Here is a 19,261-nt window from a genome sequence, read left to right on the forward strand (position 1 = left end):
CATGATTATTTACTATAATCTTGTCATTTTTTGTTACATATTCATTGATGTATAGTCTCCCAAAGTTGGGATATCAAAGCTGCAATTTTTTTTTCACGGCTTTATTTTTGTATTTTGTGAAATGTTAAAACATGTATTCGACCCACTTTACCTGGTTCCCTGGGTTTTTCGGTTTTAAACCCACTTTATCCGGTCCCATTCGACCCACTTTGATATTTCCAATTTCCGGTTCTAGACCTATTTTAACCGGAACCGAACCGGAACCTGTTCCTATATACCGATCCGGTTTCCGGTCCTAAAAAATCTCGTTAACTGGTTCCCGGGTTTTCCGGGTCCGGGTCTACTGGTCCGGGTTTGGATCCACTCTTATCCCTAATGAGCACCACATTATCCCTAATTAGGCTGCATAAACGCCAGACATCCTAAACTCAGAAAGCTCTGAAATTGAGCTAATACTGAATTTGTTATCCAGAAGTTTTCACAAGATGTTATTTATCAACATATTTAATGTGGATAAACTTTTAAAGAAGTACTGATGTACTTTAGATTCTAAAGTGGCAATTTCGCATTCATATAGCAGGTATAAAAAATATTGATTTGAACCTCCTACAAAGGTGAATAAATACAAATTATATTACAGAAAGGTTTCACAAAGAATGATATGTTGTAGCTACGTTCATACCCTATCGGCCCTCCACAACAGAGATAGTCACATTATTCTGAGAGCAATCTTTTGCTTTGGTTTCATATGAAGTTGACTTTGAGTCCCCTCCACCTATCAAGAATGTTGGTCTGTTTGGAGTGGGTAATGATATGGAGTCATTGAGAAGCATGGAGATCATCTCTGACGTTGTTGGCCTATCTATTGCATTCTCTTGTACACACAGAAGGGCAACATGAACAGTCCTCAAGAATTGTTGTTCCTCACAAGTATTTCCAGGTGATGGGTCCTTCAATTCTAACGTATCTCCTTGTCGCCATAGCACCCATGCCTAATTCGATCATTCAGATATTGTTAATAATTTGATCCATTTTCCCTTACTTTCCAACAAAGTGGTAACCTTAAACTATTTAATAAAATTCAACTACTCAAATCCCGTTTGGCTCTGTAGCGTACGTCAGTTAAGCCGTTTGTACATCGTGAATATATAATTGTTTGAGCGAATAATGTAAGATGCTGTCATTTTCACTGAAGATGGTATAGTACGTAAAATATGTTAAAATTTGAATCTGAATTTACTTACATATCCAATAAGACTGTATGTGCCATGAAGATGGACGAAGCTACTATTTCTTCTTCCATTGACGATTTCCAGGATCAAGACCCCAAAGCTGAAGATATCCGACTTGATTGAGAAAATTCCCCGCATTGCGTACTCAGGAGACATATAACCACTGAATACAAAATAGTCACCAAGACTTTTTAGAAATAGATAGCATTGAATCAGAAAAACAACAAATTCATCTAAAAGATACTCTATCTAGATTTATATAATTGTGCTAGTTTTCCTTGGTAATATTAAATCTAACTTTTTGATGATAGATTGACCATGAAAGAGTATAACTCACTGGGATTTTTGATATTTCAAGGGAGATAACTTACTATGTTCCAACCACCCTGTTAGTCATTGCCTCGGTCTCATTTTGCTCGCATATTCTTGCCATACCAAAATCAGAAATCTTTGGGTTCATCCTCTCATCTAAAAGAATGTTATTAGCTTTTAGATCCCTATGAATAACTTTCATTCTTGAGTACTTATGCAAGTACAACAACCCTTGAGCAATTCCTTCAATGATGATAAATCGTTTAGGCCAATCCAACTCTGCCTTTCTGTTTTCATCTGCAAGTCAGTGAAAGAGTTTATAATAAATGCCACAAGTAAAAGAAATGAATGCACTTATGTTTTAAACAATATGCATACCAAATACGAAGAAATCTAAACTTTTGTTGGGCATATATTCATATATTAACATCTTTTCTTCTCCGTGAATGCAACAACCAAGAACTCGAACAAGATTTGTATGCTGGAGTTTAGCTATGAGTACTAGTTCATTCTTGAATTCCACAAGCCCTTGCCTTGATGTTCTTGAAAGCCTTTTGACTGCAATTTCTCGCCCATCGCTTAGTTTTCCCTGTTCTCATAATTGCATGAATATCTTTTTGTTAAAATTGATATACAAATGCAAGAACCAAAAAGATTTACTATAAAAGCTGGATGTGACAGTAGTGTAACCTTGTAAACAGGTCCAAAACCACCTTGTCCAAGCTTATTTTCAACTGAGAAATCATTGGTGGCAGCCATGATAGAGGAAAAGCTAAATAATAACAAATCATTTCCTTTCACACCATCTGGTTCAAGCCGATGTACATCCTTGAAGCTTTCAGAAGTTGTCAGCTCCACGAAATATTCATCTCTCTTTCGTCTCTGGTATTCTACAATCAATATCAGCGACTTAATAAAAGATGCAACTAGAAAGTACAAACATAAGCTAGATTAAATATTGTTGCTGGTTCTATACCTTTTTGTCTATGCTTTCTCTTCTTTATATAACATAAAGCCCCAAAACCTAGTAAAACAAGAGGAATGGACACACTAATGGATACCCATATCCAATTCTTGCTCTTTTGTGTATTGTTACCTGCATTTTGGCTTTTTTAGTTTTAAGGAGGTTTTAAATGGTATAAAAAACCATCAAAATCAACATTATTAATTACCTGTAGTTCGATTGTCTGGATTTTGGCTGATCACATACTTTGATGTAGAGTTATCATGAGGATTAACCGAAAACCTATTGATTCCTGTCCAGATTACACAACCAGTTCCATTTGTGGTATTACTATTAAACCCCACACAATTGCAATCATTCCAACACATAACAAAACAATCGTTAATGCTTAAGCTTGAGTTCCCATCAATAACACCTTCTGTCATGTCCTGAGCAAAATCCCCATTTTTTTTACTAAAATTATCATTCTCTGTCCTGCACTGAGGCAAAATCGACTTCACGCAACCATTAGCAGAGTCATACCCATAACAAAACTCAGGGCTCCAAGCAGTAGCGTTATTAATATCTCTAATTTGGCCGTTTGGTGTCAAAATCCACATGGGTAAAACAGAAGTACTACCATCATAGCTAAAGTATCTTGCTTTATTGTTGTAAACAGAAGTGAGATTATACATAGATTGACTGCCTGGGCCATTCAATGCAAACATATATTCAAATACTTGGTTGTTTAGATTCCCACTAGTCCAGTAGGGCTGACCTCGTCGTCGAATCATTAATCTGTGGGATGCTTGTGGAGTGGGTTCCCAGCTCAAAGTAAAAGCTCCTGATTTAGGGATTTCATTGCTCAACCAAGAAGTCAAGGTCCAATTCTGCCCTGTTTCCATGTCATACCCAAGTTTCATGCCAGGTAAAAGTACATTGGTTGGGTGATCAAAACTCTGCCACAAAACCCTTTTGTCAACTTGATTAATCAGCCGAAAATTACCATTATCTTCAAGGGTTGCAGTCACATTTGTGTTTGGACCAATTTTAACATCGGTGATGCTCATTAGAGTTCTCCCTCCTGCAGTGATGATCAAGTCTCCGGTTTTGGCACTGATGGATAGGGTATGAGCGCCTGAGGTGGATATGATCGGTGCATTTGGATTAGCTACCCACACTTTCGTGGATTGAACATCGCTTGTGTACCAAATTCCCAAGTAACTGTAATCTTCACCAAAGAACCCTAATGTGAAATTTCCACGCACGGAAACAAGCTGGTCTGTAGACTTGAGTTGGCCCCCAAGTTTGATTGTTGAAAATGAATCTGCAGCAGCACAAAATCTGATGGTGTAATCGGCACCATTACACAAAAATGTAGTAGTCTGTAGATCATATGAGGTACTATAAGATCTTGGGCAGGCTGACCTAAACAACTGAGCATATGCTGTTGGTTTGCAAGATGAGGGTGACGAAAACGAGTCACTGCAACAATACTCTGGAGAGCCAAAAGCTAAGCAAGCGCTCATACACACCTTTCCATCAGCTGAACTTAGCTCCCTTGGACACCGCTGATTCAAGTCTTCAACACAACCCGTCTTAGCACAACTACGTAAACTGGAACCTGAACCGGAAGTCGCCTCCACAAGTATTGGCAAATTGTAGCCCAGGGCCATGTTGACATCATAAAAATCGTGGCTGTGTGTTTGGGTTTGATTGATACTGAAATCAGCAGTCGTGGCGGGTGGTATCCTTTCATCTACATCACACTCCAGGAATTCATTGGTATCGCAGTCACCTGTGGCACACAACCATTTACCTGAGCTATTGAAGTTGCAACCTGTCCGACCCCATATACTACCATCCCAGACAGTAGGAACTTGAAAAGAGCGTGAACTACCCTTTGTGAGCTCAAATCCGGTTTCATTTAACTTCTGAACGCTAATAATTGCGGGCCAAATAGTGAACCCACATTCGTTTACAATAGTCAAAGTAACCCCAAAGGCTCCTGCAAATTCGTATAAAGTTGCATTAATTAAGCACAAAATCTTGGTTTGTGTTTTATGAATTTGGTATACAGACTCGTAGACGTACCTTTACAAAAGAAGAGGAAAAAGAGAAAGCTCAGAGTTTGAGAAACCACTGCTACATGTCGTTGTGAAGATGCTGACAACGACCAAGAACCCATTATTCAATAAAATCTTGTACTTTCTTGAAAATAGTATCGAATTCTCAAAAATAGGTTTAACTAAAGTTAGAGACGTGAATCTTTATCTTGGTGTTTCTGCTTGTGTCCATATTGATGTTAGGCTTTGATAGAGCAAAGATCCTCCATGATAGCATGCTAGTAGCTTTGCCTATCCAGGTATCCATGGCAGCTTTGGCAATTGGGTGGTGATGGTGCCGTTGTGAATGTCGTCGAACTTTCTTTTTCATTAATTATTGACGTTGGTGGTGGGTGATTTGAAAGCTGAATATGTTCCACGTTTATTAAGAAAATATGCAAAGCCGAAACAACAGATACGTACTAATTAATTAGTAGTATTTATAGTATATAATATGATAAAGCAATTGAACTTGCAGCGCGTTCATTAGAATTGGATGTGCCTAGTTGACCGGGTCAACACCATTGCAGCATTGTCTAACACCATTCTCAGTACTCTGTAGGCCAAGGCTTGAATATTATAATTCACTCGTGGTTTTCCTTGCATAATATAAAAATGGGGACTTCCCAAAATAATATTCAATGATCCATGACTGGCTGCATCGTCATATTTACAGCTGCACATGGTAAAATTGTGTCTCATTATCACAATTGCACCTGGACATTGAGCACTATGATGGTCAGATCATGTCCCTTTATAAAAATTTAGACGTATAATTACTATTAAAAACAAGGTGATAAATAATAACTATATTAATTGATAATTTACTACCAACTTTCTACTGGTTATAAACATTGTGTTTCAACAGTAATACCGTGTTTGACTCGAAAGCTATACCAGTGTTATGCAATCGAGTAATTAAATATCTTATATTTTTTTGTGACTACAAATCATTCTGTCCAATTAAACAGTGATATGTGTAACATTTAATGCATATTTAATGATATTTTAATATATACTAATGTTACACATGTTATTATTTAATTGGATAGAAGGATTTGATGAAACAAAAGTAGGATGATATTTAATTTCTGTATACATTTTTTTACCGATTAATCGACATTGACACTATGATAGGCAGTCAATACAGCCTCCAAATTCTTGTTTTGCAAGGGGTATTATACTGATGGTATGCTTCTACCATGTGTTTGTCGTTCAAATAGAAGAAGGTGTCAATTGGGTTGAGTTGGGTTATAACTTTCTTGCAAAATTATCACTTTAGCCCACTTAACGAGTTTCATGGTTAACTTTGTTAACTTTTTTTTGCAAAATCAGTCCTAAAAAGTTCAAATTTGGTCCTTAAGTTTGCAAAAAATGATACCACATGATTTTTTAACTTTATTTTTCATTTTTTGTAAACTTTATTTATTTTCGGCTTTTTTATAAATATATATACATTTTTTATTTTCTTTTTTTATATATATTATATTTATTTTCATTTTTAACTTTATTTTTCACAAAATTGATTTTTTTTTTTTATCTTTTTACCTTTTGTTTTCTATTTATTTAGTTTATATATAGAGAGTATACTAGAGCTTTTTTTAGTTTTTTTCATATTTCTTTTCGTATTATATTTTAATTTTTTCATATTTTAATTTTATTTATTTATTTTTTATTTTTTTCATATTTTTATTCCAATTCTTTTTTTGTTTGTATTTTTAACTTTTTATTGACGTTTTTCAAAAAAAATATAAAATCTATTAATATATTAGAGTACATTTTAATTTTGATAATTTATACTTTTTGTAATTATTTATTTTTATTCAAGTAAATAAAATAGTTATGTTTATATTTGTAATTTCGGTACAACTTTTTTATTTTATTTTTTTTCTTTATTGCTATTATATTTATGTTACGAAAAAATAAAAATTAAAAAAGTTATGTTGTTTATTGAGTTCGAGTTCATTTACTTGAATCAAAATAAATAAATACATTAGAAAAACCATAAATAATTAAAATAGAAAAAAAAAATAAAAACAAAAGGTAAAAAGGAAAACAAAATAAATCAAATTGTTGAAAAATAAAGTCAAAAAATGAAAATAAAAAAGTATGTAAAAAAGAAAATAAAAAATGTATATATATTTAAAAAAAAAACCGAAAATAAATTAAATATATAAAAAACGAAAAATAAAGTTAAAAAACCATGTGGTGTATTTTTTTTACAAACCTCAGGGACCAAATTTAAACTTTTTTGTAACTGATTTTACAAAAATTTTAACCAAGTTAACTATGAAACTCGTTAAGTGGGCTAAAGTGATAATTATGCGAGAAAGTTGTGGCCATAGCAATAAAAAAATTATATGTTTTTCCAATTACACGTTAAAAATTTAGAGCTTTTATAATATTAGTCCTTGAAATTAACTTCTATCGGGCTAAAAGTAAATCACAAATCATTATAATATATGTTTGGATATTTCCTTTTACACTTCAGTGGAATATATACATAAAAGTAGTTGGATATTTCAATATATTACTAGTATAAGGAATATTTGAGTAAAATATTATTTTTTAAATGTAATGTAATTTTCTAAATTTTAATGAAATTTATGTTATTTTAATTAATTTTTTTATTTATTTTAATAGTAATTTTTATATTTTTTGAATTTAAAACAAAAATAAAGGAATATGTTGATAGGTAAAACAGTTACAACACCTCACTTATAGGTAAATTATGGTAAAATCCATAAAAACTTATAGGGCACATATGTAATATACTTTTTTCATAAGTAAAACATTGACCACACCTTTAAACCAAACCCATTTTCATTACAAGAGGACAAAATTGTAAATTTGGTCCTTGTAGTTTATAAAAAATTATAGCTATGATACAAAAAATTTACAACTTGTATGATAGGTCTAAAATTAAAAATTTTCCATGGTTTTAGTTCCAAAATTAAAAAATGCCTATGGTTTTGGTCCTTAAAAAACAGAAAATGAAAGTTTTGCCATTTTAATTTCTTTATTGTGTTTTTTGTATAGGTCCTTCCCCCACCTCCTATGGATTCTCTCTCTCTCTCTCTCTCTCTCTCTCTATATATATATATATATATATATATATATATATATATATATATATATATATATATATATATATATATATATATATATATATATATATATATATAGGATTAGGTTATTTTGTTTTTAGTAACTATTGTGTGCCAGAATGCATAGATCTGGACCACCAGATGAATAGAATCGACAATCATGATCTGATGGTCTATGATATTACAATAGGGTAGCATGTATCATATAATTATACAAATTTCAGCAAAATGGTATTTTGGTCAATTAACCTATTTTAAAAAAAGAAATTTTCGGATTTTAGGGGATCATTAATTCCCTTATTTTTAAAAAATCCGAATTTTTTAAATTAATTCTAATTAAATTTTAATATTATTTTTTATAATAAGCGATTTTATTTTGTCAGAATGACAAAAAATCAACAATAAACAAGTAAATATATTTGCGGTTTTATTCTTCCAGAATATTGTTTCATTCAATATACTTTTTATATTAAACATGCTTAAAGATTTATACAACATATTATCAAAAACATTTTCTAAAGAATACGAATTTTATTTTTTAAGAATCACTATTTACATTCATCCGTAAAGAAAAAGACTATAAAAATTATTACAATCATTCTGAAAAAAATTATGACTAATAATGATTTACGGATTACATTTATTCTGAAAGATTAAAACTAAAAATGGTTAAAAAAAAAGAAAAAAAACATCAAAATCTAACAAAAAACACTACTCTATTCCAAAAGAATATTATTGTTAAGAAACAATTTATAAATTCTTACAGAATACATTCTGTTAGAACACAATATCGTTCTTCATGTTTTCTTCATTTTCCACATTAATAACAATCTCTTCAAAACCAAAATTCACAAGGAAAACATCATGAACGTTCAAATATTAAAAATTTTAGTGCATTAAATAGAATAAAACAATAAATTATAATAGAATGTGATATACATTAAAATAGAACATAACTATAATTTCTACAAACCAACATTAACAATCATCCTTAAACTTTGTATATTATTCTGAAAGAATGTAATGTTTCATTATTTAGGATGTCATTCTATAAGAATCGAGACCAATAACAAGAATAGAAACCAATTTTATATTGACAAAATTGGTTATGGTAATTCACTGCTTAAGTTGACAAGGAACTCAAGATTATATTCTGACAAAATTAGAATTCGATATTCCATTCTAGCAGAATGATCGACATTAAGATGCGTTAAAAAACCTAATAATCTAAATAGAAAAAAGGACTATGAAATTGAAATAACAGGATACATAGAATGCATAAACATATATACTTATCTGTTGGTTAAAATGCTGATGATTGTGTTCCAAAATCAAAACAAGAAAGCAATTGGATGTAAAATCTATTTTCAGGATTGAGGTAAATAATTTCTATAGTTAAGCACAAGTTACTACATCACATAAACAATCTTTCGTTTTCCAGTTACAAATACCTAGATTTAAACTATGCATTTTATCGAACACGTGGTGTGCATATTCAGTTTCTTAAAAAAAAGTTAGTGAGAGTCTTACCAATTCAGTTTCTTAGTGGTTGGGAACTAGAGATACGGAATACGACTTCGGGTCTTCAAGACCAGAAAACGTTTGAGCCTCTAGAATTGATGGATCCTCTTTAATCATCATGTCGCCATTGATGGCAACATCCATGGGGTTGATAACTCCTTCTGTATATAATCGCTTGGTTCTGAACATCGCTTCTCTTCAACCATAATCATAATCGAATTTCCTTTTCAACCATAAATCAAATACCTAAACATGGAACAATTCAAACTAGAAAGCATAAATTAACAATTAAAAATTCAAGAAGATGGGGAATTTAATTATTGTTAGATCTAATTGATCAGTTTTTTATAAAAGGAGAATTGCAACAGTACCTCCGCGTATCTATATCCCGTCCTATGAGACCTTTTCAACAAAACAAATTTTACATAAGCATTACCACATCATCTTCGACACAACTCAAGAATTATGGCCCTTTTATGTAGTCTTTTATATTTTTCAATTGTAATTCTTCATCTCTTACATTTACGAGTAACCTCCGTAATACAGATTTTTTGTTGCATTTTGTATTGATTACATCAACATAAGATACAAATCTCAACCTGCTTATCAAACAAAATTCGGTTTCACCATATTCCATGACCCTGACTTGTAACTCGAACGAAACCTCCCAGCCCCGACTGCCACCGCATAATGAACCTCATGCAACATGATCAAATGACATAGCATCGAGTCACCATTCGTGATGGACATACCAATGAATGTCCCAAATGGTGTCCCTAGAAATAATTCAATTTGCCTACTATTTACTCTTGGAATGAACTTCTTCAAGATTTTCCTCACCGCCGCTTTAAAAGTTAATTGTACAGACCATCCAGGCATACTATGCTAAAAAAAGATAACACATATACATATAGATGTTTATATACAAATTAAAAAAAAATAACACATTAACAAAAACAGGTCATTGTAAATGACGTTATTAGCAATGTGCTTTGAAAAAAATGTTTTCATTATAAAGACTTTTCCCTTTGTACCCTTCAATAGGGAAAAATAAATTTTTTTTTTTTATGATGTTCCATTGAACCTTTCTTAAGCACAATGCATTTTAGGAAGTAATGATAAAATTGTATAAAAACTAGAATAATTATACACAATCCATTAAATTTTATATAGTACAATAATTTATACTATATAAATGTTGAAACCAAGCTCGGTCCTTGTTTATATACAAATTAAGACTGTAAATGTGTAACAACCCAAATTTTCAAAAGAAATTTTTCAATTTAATTAATCAAACACATTTCCATTTCCATAAACCATGAAATCCCAAAATAATTGTTTTCAAATCCATAATCAATACAACTTTATTTAAAAACATCAGAGTGTACCATAAAATGTCGGTGAGAGAGTGCACGCCGTGCCATCAAGCCTTTCCCTTGCCCTTAGGCTCAGATGTACCTGAAACAAATCCAAAAACTTTAAGCTAATGCTTAGCGAGTCCCTCAAATCATACCTCACACACAACCCACATAACACATATCATATTAGCTATAAAAGCTATCTCTACCACATAACATATCATATTAGCCATAAAGCTATCTCTACCATATACCACATATCATGTTAGCCATAAAGCTATCTCTACCATATAACATTAGCTATAAAAACTATCTCTACCACATATCCTTACATAAGGATGGCATGGCTCCCCACATGGTCTTACACCTAAGTGTCATGGGCTCCCCTATGGTCTTTCCCTGCCGGATAGCCATGGGCTCCCCCACATGGTCTTATATCCAAGTGTCATGGGCTCCCCCATGGTCTTTCATGCAAATATCACAAAATCACTAGCATAAAGCTAACTGTCATACCACATATCTCTACTACAGCTAGTGTACAACATATCATAAAATGGGCCGTCCTTGGTGTCACACCCCAAAACCATGAACGGCGAAAACATTCTGGGGCGGAGGACGGCATGTACAGTATTACAAAAATGAAAAGTAGTAAACAAGCAACAACATCATCCATTGCATTAATAATATAATTTTAATACAAGTGTGTTCTGACAAATTATGATAAACACTAAAGTATAAATCAAAATGAAAGATGAGTCTTGAACGAGCACCATCTTCTCTAAACCTTGCATCGGTACCTGTATACTGTTGACCTAAGGATACAAGTTATTTTGAAAGAGAGTATCAGCTTTAAAGCTGGTGAGATCATAAGTATTTTAGTGTCTGAATTTGTATGTAAGTATTTGTATGTATATGAATTGTAAGTATTTGTATGTATATGAGCTATAAGTATTTGAAAACGTTTTGAACATCCTAGAAAGCCCTATGCTTCCTACTGAGAGTATCCTTCTACCAAGGCATCTAGTATATGTGTGTGTCTCTTGTAAGAGTGTGTATTTTCCCAAATCCGACTATCATTATCCAAAATATAGCTTCTACATTACCGTGCATCGTGTGAATGTTCACGAAGTGAATGTAATGGGAAAAGGAAATAGTACTTTGGTGTAGTATTAAAACTACAACCATATTAACTACCTTAAATCTAATGAATCTAGTAAGTACTATAGTATTTGAAAAAAGTGACTACTTCTGTACTAATATTGCCTTATTTGAGAGATAAGGCATAATGTGATGGCTAGATCCCAGGCTAGACGCTCCCCTGTCAAGGAGATTTTGGGACCCATACACGACCCCTGCATAATTGCAAGCCGTGAACATCCACATTACTATGATCATGTATACCCAATATAACTATCATAATGCGTTGTGATTCATTAGTATAGTTAGATCCTGAAATCGTTCCATGCTATAGCACCTAGTGATGTCTGTCCTATTATCGTATATGTAAACGCACTCATGTAAACGTATCTATGTAAACGTACTCATGTAAGCGTAATCATGTAAACGTAATCCTATAAACGTAATCATGTAAACATATCTATGTAATAGTATAGTAATGTACTGTAATGTTCTGCGTGTGCTAGTTGTAACGTGTGTTCTCTCTCTATCTAGCATGTATAGTAATGTACTATGTGTACTAGCTGTAATGTGTGTTCTCTCTCTCTATCTAGTATGTATAGACTCATGAATGAACTGACTTGTGGTATGATTCTGCATTCTAGTAAACGTAATAGTATCTTCCTAAACTACCCATATGGTAGCTTACTAGTAATATAACTGGTACGTATGAACATGGAAGTATACCCTTGCTACCCAAGGGTATTGAACTGTCTGGAAGAACCTGTATGACTATATATGTACACATGATACATAACTAATATTTAAATGACCTTCGGACGGATACCCGGTACCTCACCAGACCACATCCCAATGGGGAAAAGGAAATAAAGCGGCTAGCCTTCCTAAGTCTTTTAAACATTGCTTTTGTAACTATACATACATAGGCATGCAATTGACAATATAAAAGCATAAAATAAGTTTTGTAATACCTTTGAACATGATTACTATCTAATAAAAGATCGAATTGATGTCAATCTATAAAACGGGTTGAAAGCATGTGTTTGATAAAACAGATTAAGTATAAAGAAACATTTGTTTGAAACACAATTGTAAATGAGTTTGAAATGAAACATACAGTGTATAATGAACAGTTTAATAAGGAGTTTTAAATATATAAAACGTTTATGAAAACCATCTGAAGAAAACTGTTTGGCAAAACAACTAATGAGTAGTAAATCATTTGAATGCTGCTTATTAATCACATGTGATTGATATAATAACTAGCATGATTCTACTTGCATCCCCCCCCTTAAAAGCATTTAAAAACATTTAAAACATTGATTAAGGGGTATGAACTCACCTGTAGTGAGTGGTACGGATGAACTGAAGATGTAGGATTGCTAGGTGTCAAGTGAAGTCTTGAACACACTCTATGATCCTAGTTAACATATAATATCACATATATGTACCAAATTAGTCTTTAAACAACTAATAAACAAAGTCAAGACACCCTAGGACATGTTAAACACCTTTAACAAGTGTTATAAGCCTCAAGGATTGCATCTAAGTGTTGTAGGGAAAGGCTAGTGTGTGTAGGGTTCAAGGAAAACTCTCTAATGGAGTTCACGGCCCTAAGGTCATCAACAAAGAAGTTTATGGTCATAAAATCATGGGTTGACGGCCGTAAGCTCCTACTTACTTGCCCACTTGTTGTTTTGAGGCTTTACAAGACCCTAAGAAGCATTTCTAGTTAATGGCAAAGTCTTTGGAAGAGATTAGGGCACTCTTTAACTCCTTTGAGGAGTTCACGGCCCTAGAACTATACCCCTTGGAGATTATGGCCGTAATCTCCCATGGAAAGGGTGTTTTTGGTGTTTTCAAGTCCCTAATTTAACTAGGAATGAATCTAGGCTAGTGTCCAAGGCTTATGGAGAGTTTAAAGCACACTTTGGCCCTTTTGTTTGGAGTTCACGGTCCAAGAACTTCTTGGGCCGTGAACACCTTACTTTTGGTATTCTTGGGGTGTTTTCTAGTCCTACATGCATTAGGATATGAGTCTAGGCTAGTTTCATTGCAAGAGGAAGGGACTAGGGCACTCTTTGTCCCTTAAAGAAGGGTTTACGGTCCAAGATGTTCTTGGACCGTAAACTCTTTGATCTTGTGGATTTCTTATGATTTCTAGTGTATTAGACACATATCAAGCTCTATAACACACGTAGATAGAAGTACTCACGTTTTGGGACGAAATTCCGAAGATCATTGAGAGAGAATTTGGCATTTCTCTACTTGGAAATGGAACAAATGAATAAATATGGCTAAGAACCATATATATACTCCTGGGGTTTTTGGCAGAAAATATTTTATTTAGGTAGTGAAATCTAATATCAATGAGTTTTGGAATAACAGAGTTGCACAATACCCTAGTGCACCCTCTCTCCTGATATCTCTTTAAGTGTAAATCCTGAAATACTCAAACTTATACCAAAATTCTGAAAATTTACCGCAACTGTTCTAACTTCTATTGACATGATATTGTTTGTCCAGAAAGGAAATTTCAGGTTGTCACATCATCCCCCTGTTAGAGGGACTTTCGTCCCGAAATTAGAATTTAGGTAAGGAAGTAGGTATGAATGATCGAGTCATGAGGTGGGAACTTCCTAATCGATTAGTTCTCGCGCTCATAAGTGGATTCGGGTCCTCGGTTGGTATCCCAACGAACCTTCACTAATGGGCAATGGTGTTGCTTCGTCCGCTTGACCTCTCGGTCGAGGGTCACTACGGTTCTTCTACGGAGGCGAGGATCTCGCGAATTTCGATCTCGTCGAGTGGACTTACGAGAGTCCTAACGGAAAGGTACGGTTTCAAGATCGAGACGCGAAGGGTAAAATGTACGTTACTAAGCTCGCGGAGCAGATCTAGTCTGTGAGATACAGGACCGATTCTGGTAAGAATCTCAGAGGTCCTGGCTATCTTGGATTTATCTTTCCACGCGATGAGAAGGTACCGGGTATCCGTCCGAAGGTCGTTTAAATATTAGTTATGATTCATGTATACATATATAGTCATAAAGGTTCTTCCAGACAGTTCAATACCCTTGGGTAGCAAGGGTATACTTCCATGTTCATATGTACCAATTATATTACTAGTAAGCTACCATATGGGTAGTTTAGGAAGATACTATTACGTTTACTAGAATGCAGAATCATACCACGAGTCAGTTCATTCATGATTCTATACATGCTAGATAGAGAGAGAACACACATTACAACTAGTACACACAATACATTACTATTCATGCTAGATAGAGAGAGAACACACGTTACAGCTAGCACACGCAAAACATTACAGTACATTACTATACTATTACATAGATATGTTTACATGATTACGTTTACAAGATTATGTTTACATGATTACGCTTACATGAATACGTTTACATAGATACGTTTACATGAGTGCGTTTACATATACGATAATAGGATAGACATCACTAGGTGTTATAGCATGGAACGATTTCAGGATCTAACTATACTAATGAATCACAACGCATTGTGATAGTTATATTGGGTATACATGATCATAGTAATGTGGATGTTCATGGCTTGCAAATATGCAGGGGTCGTGTATGGGTCCCAAAATCTCCTTGACAGGGGAGCATCTAGCCTGGGATCTAGCCATCACATTATGCCTTATCTCTCAAATAAGGCAATATTAGTACAGAAGTAGTCACTTATTTCAAATACTACAATACTTACTAGATTCAATAGATTTAAGGTAGTTAGTACGCTTGTAGTTTTGATACTACACCAAAGTACTATTTCCTTTTCCCATTACATTCACTTCGTGAACATTCACACAATGCACGGTAATGTAGAAGCTATATTTTGGATAATGATAGACGTATTTGGGAAAATACACACTCTTACAAGATACACACACAGAGATACTAGATGCCTTGGTAGAAGGATACTCTTAGTAGGAAGCATAGGGCTTTCTAGGATGTTCAAAACATTTTCAAATACTTACAGTTCATATACATACAAATACTTACAGTTCATATACATACAAATACTTACATACAAATTAAGACACTATAATACTTATGATCTCACCAGCTTTAAATCTGATACTCTCTTTCAAAATAACTAGTATCCTTAGGTGTAACAAATCGTTATTTCAAACTTATGTAATAGTGTAGGCCAAATTGTACTTCTTTGTAATTAAATAAAGAGAAATTTTGGCATACTATGTATATTTACATAATTGACCTCAAAAATAAATTGTTAAATAATCTCAATTGGGTTGAACCAAGTGATAGAGATTGTAACAAGGTTTCCAAAAATATAAAGAACACTAAAATCCGAGTTCTAACGAAGAAGTTATGACCAATCGAAAATCCGTGACAAAACCGGCAAAACACTGTTCAGTGTAAAAACTGAATTTTTGATAAAATGCTTTCTAGCCTTAACAATCTAAATGAATGTTATAGTTTATGTTAAACCGAGAACTTTCATAAAAAGAACGCCAAAATCTGACTTCGTATGAGGAAGTTATGATTTTTCTAAGTTTCAGTATAGCAGTGTACAACTACAAACTCGAAATAAAGATCGAGTGGTTTTTAGCCGACACAACCTTAACGAGAATTGAAGGCCTCGTCATTAGTAGTACAACGGTACAAAGACAGACAAAAAAGGACGTCGTATGAAAAAGTTATGAATTTATAACGGATTCACGTCCCGGTCTGTTTAAAATAATAATATTAAAAATAAATTCAAAATTAGCCGACAAAGTCTAAACGAAATTCATAGAGTATAATTTTACCTACGCGTGCATATAAAGAACGTCAAAAACGGAGTTCGTATGCAAAAGTTATCAATTTTACAAGTTTTGGCAAAAAAATAAAGAAAACTAGAAAAAACCGGGAAAATTCACATGAACAGTGACTGCCACGTCACCCTCGCATGCGAGGCCTCCACGTGTCGGCAGCTTAGTGGACCGATGTCTCGCGTGTCACCTCCTGATTCAACCAACGCTGCGGTCCAATCCTACTCGGACAACTTCGCAGGAGACACCCCGGATACGCCCCTCGCACGCTCCTCGGACACTCCTTCGCACGTGCCCTCTTCCCATTGGACCGAGGTCTGGTCCAATCTGAGCCTACCACCTCCGAACCGAAGTTGCTTCCCTTCGCAAAGTGTCAGCCTCGCATAGCCTCCCATAAGCTTCGGATCCAAGGCTTCGGCCTATATAAGCCATGCGAGGGTTCCGAAGAATTTACACTTTTTCACCCCAAATTTTACCCTCTTTCACCTTTTCCACTCCCTTAAGCTTATATACAACCCTTAAAGCCCCGGTATCAAGACTCGAGCCCAAAGTAAGCCGTGAAGCCCCGAAATTCTCCAGAATTCATCCTCTCTCCTGTAAAAACTCTGCCCGATTTGAGCCGGTTTCTCGACAAATAAACTCCTTTCCGTGAAACGAAACCCTGTCCGAATTACCACCTATCAAGTGAGCTCTTACCCCCGTATTTTCATAATATCTACTGTTTTAAGGGGGGATATACAAGTATAACACAACAACTTTATGCTATAAGTAAATGATTTCAAATCACGATAAAATGATTTTAAAGCATCAAAAATACTTCAAATATTGAACTCTTTTATAAACTTATATTTTTCCCAAATATACATATTTTTATATATAATTTAATATAAATAAGATTTAAAAGGCTTAGGACAAATAATTCATTCTAGGTCATTTTCCTCGTTTGGATGTGGACTTATAGTACCGGTTATTTGTCCGAAGGTCGTTTAAATTTTACCTATATATAAAATTGTATATGTATATAAATATAAAAGTTATTTCATCAGTTTAATTAACCTTTGTAATACGTTGAGCAAAAGATTACATGCAAAAATAGTTATTTACCAGTTCCTAAAGTACGTATAAATTATAATAGGTATAATTTATGATACATAGAGCTATAATTCATATGAATACACTGTTTTACATGCTACAAGGGTTTTAATTCAAAACAAATCAAGGGTTTACAGTTATCAAATACATGTTCGGGATACTAAGTCAAGAACATACCGTCAATCATTTATTTCAGAATGATTGGGTTTTCATAACTAATATACATGTAACGTTTATATGCTTTTTATGAGACATTCAATTCAAGTTGCTTAATTCAGTTTAGACAACCAAAGTAAAGCCCTGACATTATAACCAGAATCTCCAATCCGGGGATCGAAACAAGTTGTGTGTAGATCTATATCGGGATTGACAACCCCGCACTCAGGCTGCTAGCTACAGTCAGGCATACACGCGAATGAGTGTCAATTGTTATCAACAGTTTAAGCGCTCATCAGGCGTTTGTTTCAGGCGTTCATGTCTTAGTATGGTTATAATAACTCATTAAAAAGATATTAACAACACGTTAGTGTATAAACAACTAAACGTAAGTATATCTTCAAAGTACCAGTTTACAAAATGCAAAGTACAATGCTATACTATAGTTTTCGATAACAGTTGGTGAAGCCAGACACACTCTCAAATATAAGTTTTACAAATACAATGGTTTACAAATAAGACGGTTTATGGGAATAAAACTACTTTTCACATACCACAGAAAATATGGGATTTTCTAGAAGTGTTTTCATATTCAAAATACAAAGACACCCATTCAAACATAAAGACTTATGTACTCACTCAACTTATTGTTGATACTCGCTTTTCAAATTTCTTGTATTATCAGGGAAATAATAACAGGCAATCCTCGAGCTTTTTGAGAAGATGGAGCCATTAGGAGTCTTATCTTCTTCTTTTGTAATACTATTTTGGTTTCAATATACAATGATTGAACACATGTAAATATTATACTTTTAAATACAATGGTTATTTGTGCTTTGATTACTACGATACATGTGTTGTGATACTACAAATGAAGTCCTCCACCCCCGGACGTTTCCGCCGTCTGGTTTGGGGGTGTGACAGTTATAAGTTTGCTTTGGAAATAAAATTAAGTCATTTTTGTATGTATTTGAACTAATCATGTCACCATTTTTGGCTATTGAATTCAGTATATGTCACACCCCGAAAACCAAAGGCGGAAACGTTCCCGGGGTTGACTCCACGTTGAGTATCAAATCCAATGTACATAGTAATCACAGTAAACAACCATTACATTACATATATATGAAAGTTTATACTTGGTTCAAAAGTAAATTGTACAAAAGTTATACATATATCATATGAACAAAAGAGACGAGTCTTCAGAGCACTCCGTCTTCACCAAAAGATATCGCCGGGTACCTGTCTAACTTGGACCTGAGAATACAAGCAGTTTGAAAATCAACATAAAGCTGGTGAGTTCATAAGCGGTTTTGTTTTGTGAAAATATATCGGTTTCCTTTAGTTTTCTGAAAAGGTTTGATATCCAAGAAAATCCCATATTTTCTTATGTAAAGTAGTTAAGTTATCTTTCGTTACAGTTCTGTTACAGATATAAGTTAACCCCAGGAAAATCCCATATTTTCCTAATTGCAAGATTGATTGAATAACA

General features: G+C 33.8%; 1 protein-coding gene across 1 annotated transcript; it reads right to left on the bottom strand.

The window, feature by feature from the left end:
• Positions 1 to 574: 574 nt before the first annotated feature.
• Positions 575 to 4,998, bottom strand: LOC111877003 (G-type lectin S-receptor-like serine/threonine-protein kinase At1g67520). Its single transcript, XM_023873557.3, has 8 exons — positions 4,582 to 4,998; positions 2,717 to 4,495; positions 2,521 to 2,640; positions 2,235 to 2,434; positions 1,923 to 2,133; positions 1,604 to 1,841; positions 1,245 to 1,395; positions 575 to 992 (listed from the first exon to the last, which is right to left on the bottom strand). The coding sequence occupies exons 1-8, from the start codon at positions 4,673 to 4,675 to the stop codon at positions 684 to 686; spliced, it is 3,102 nt and encodes a 1,033-aa protein (XP_023729325.1). The 5' UTR covers positions 4,676 to 4,998; the 3' UTR covers positions 575 to 683.
• Positions 4,999 to 19,261: the final 14,263 nt, after the last annotated feature.

This window comes from Lactuca sativa, chromosome 5, assembly GCF_002870075.4.
Source record: "Lactuca sativa cultivar Salinas chromosome 5, Lsat_Salinas_v11, whole genome shotgun sequence".
In the NCBI taxonomy this organism is placed as follows: Eukaryota; Viridiplantae; Streptophyta; class Magnoliopsida; order Asterales; family Asteraceae; genus Lactuca; species Lactuca sativa.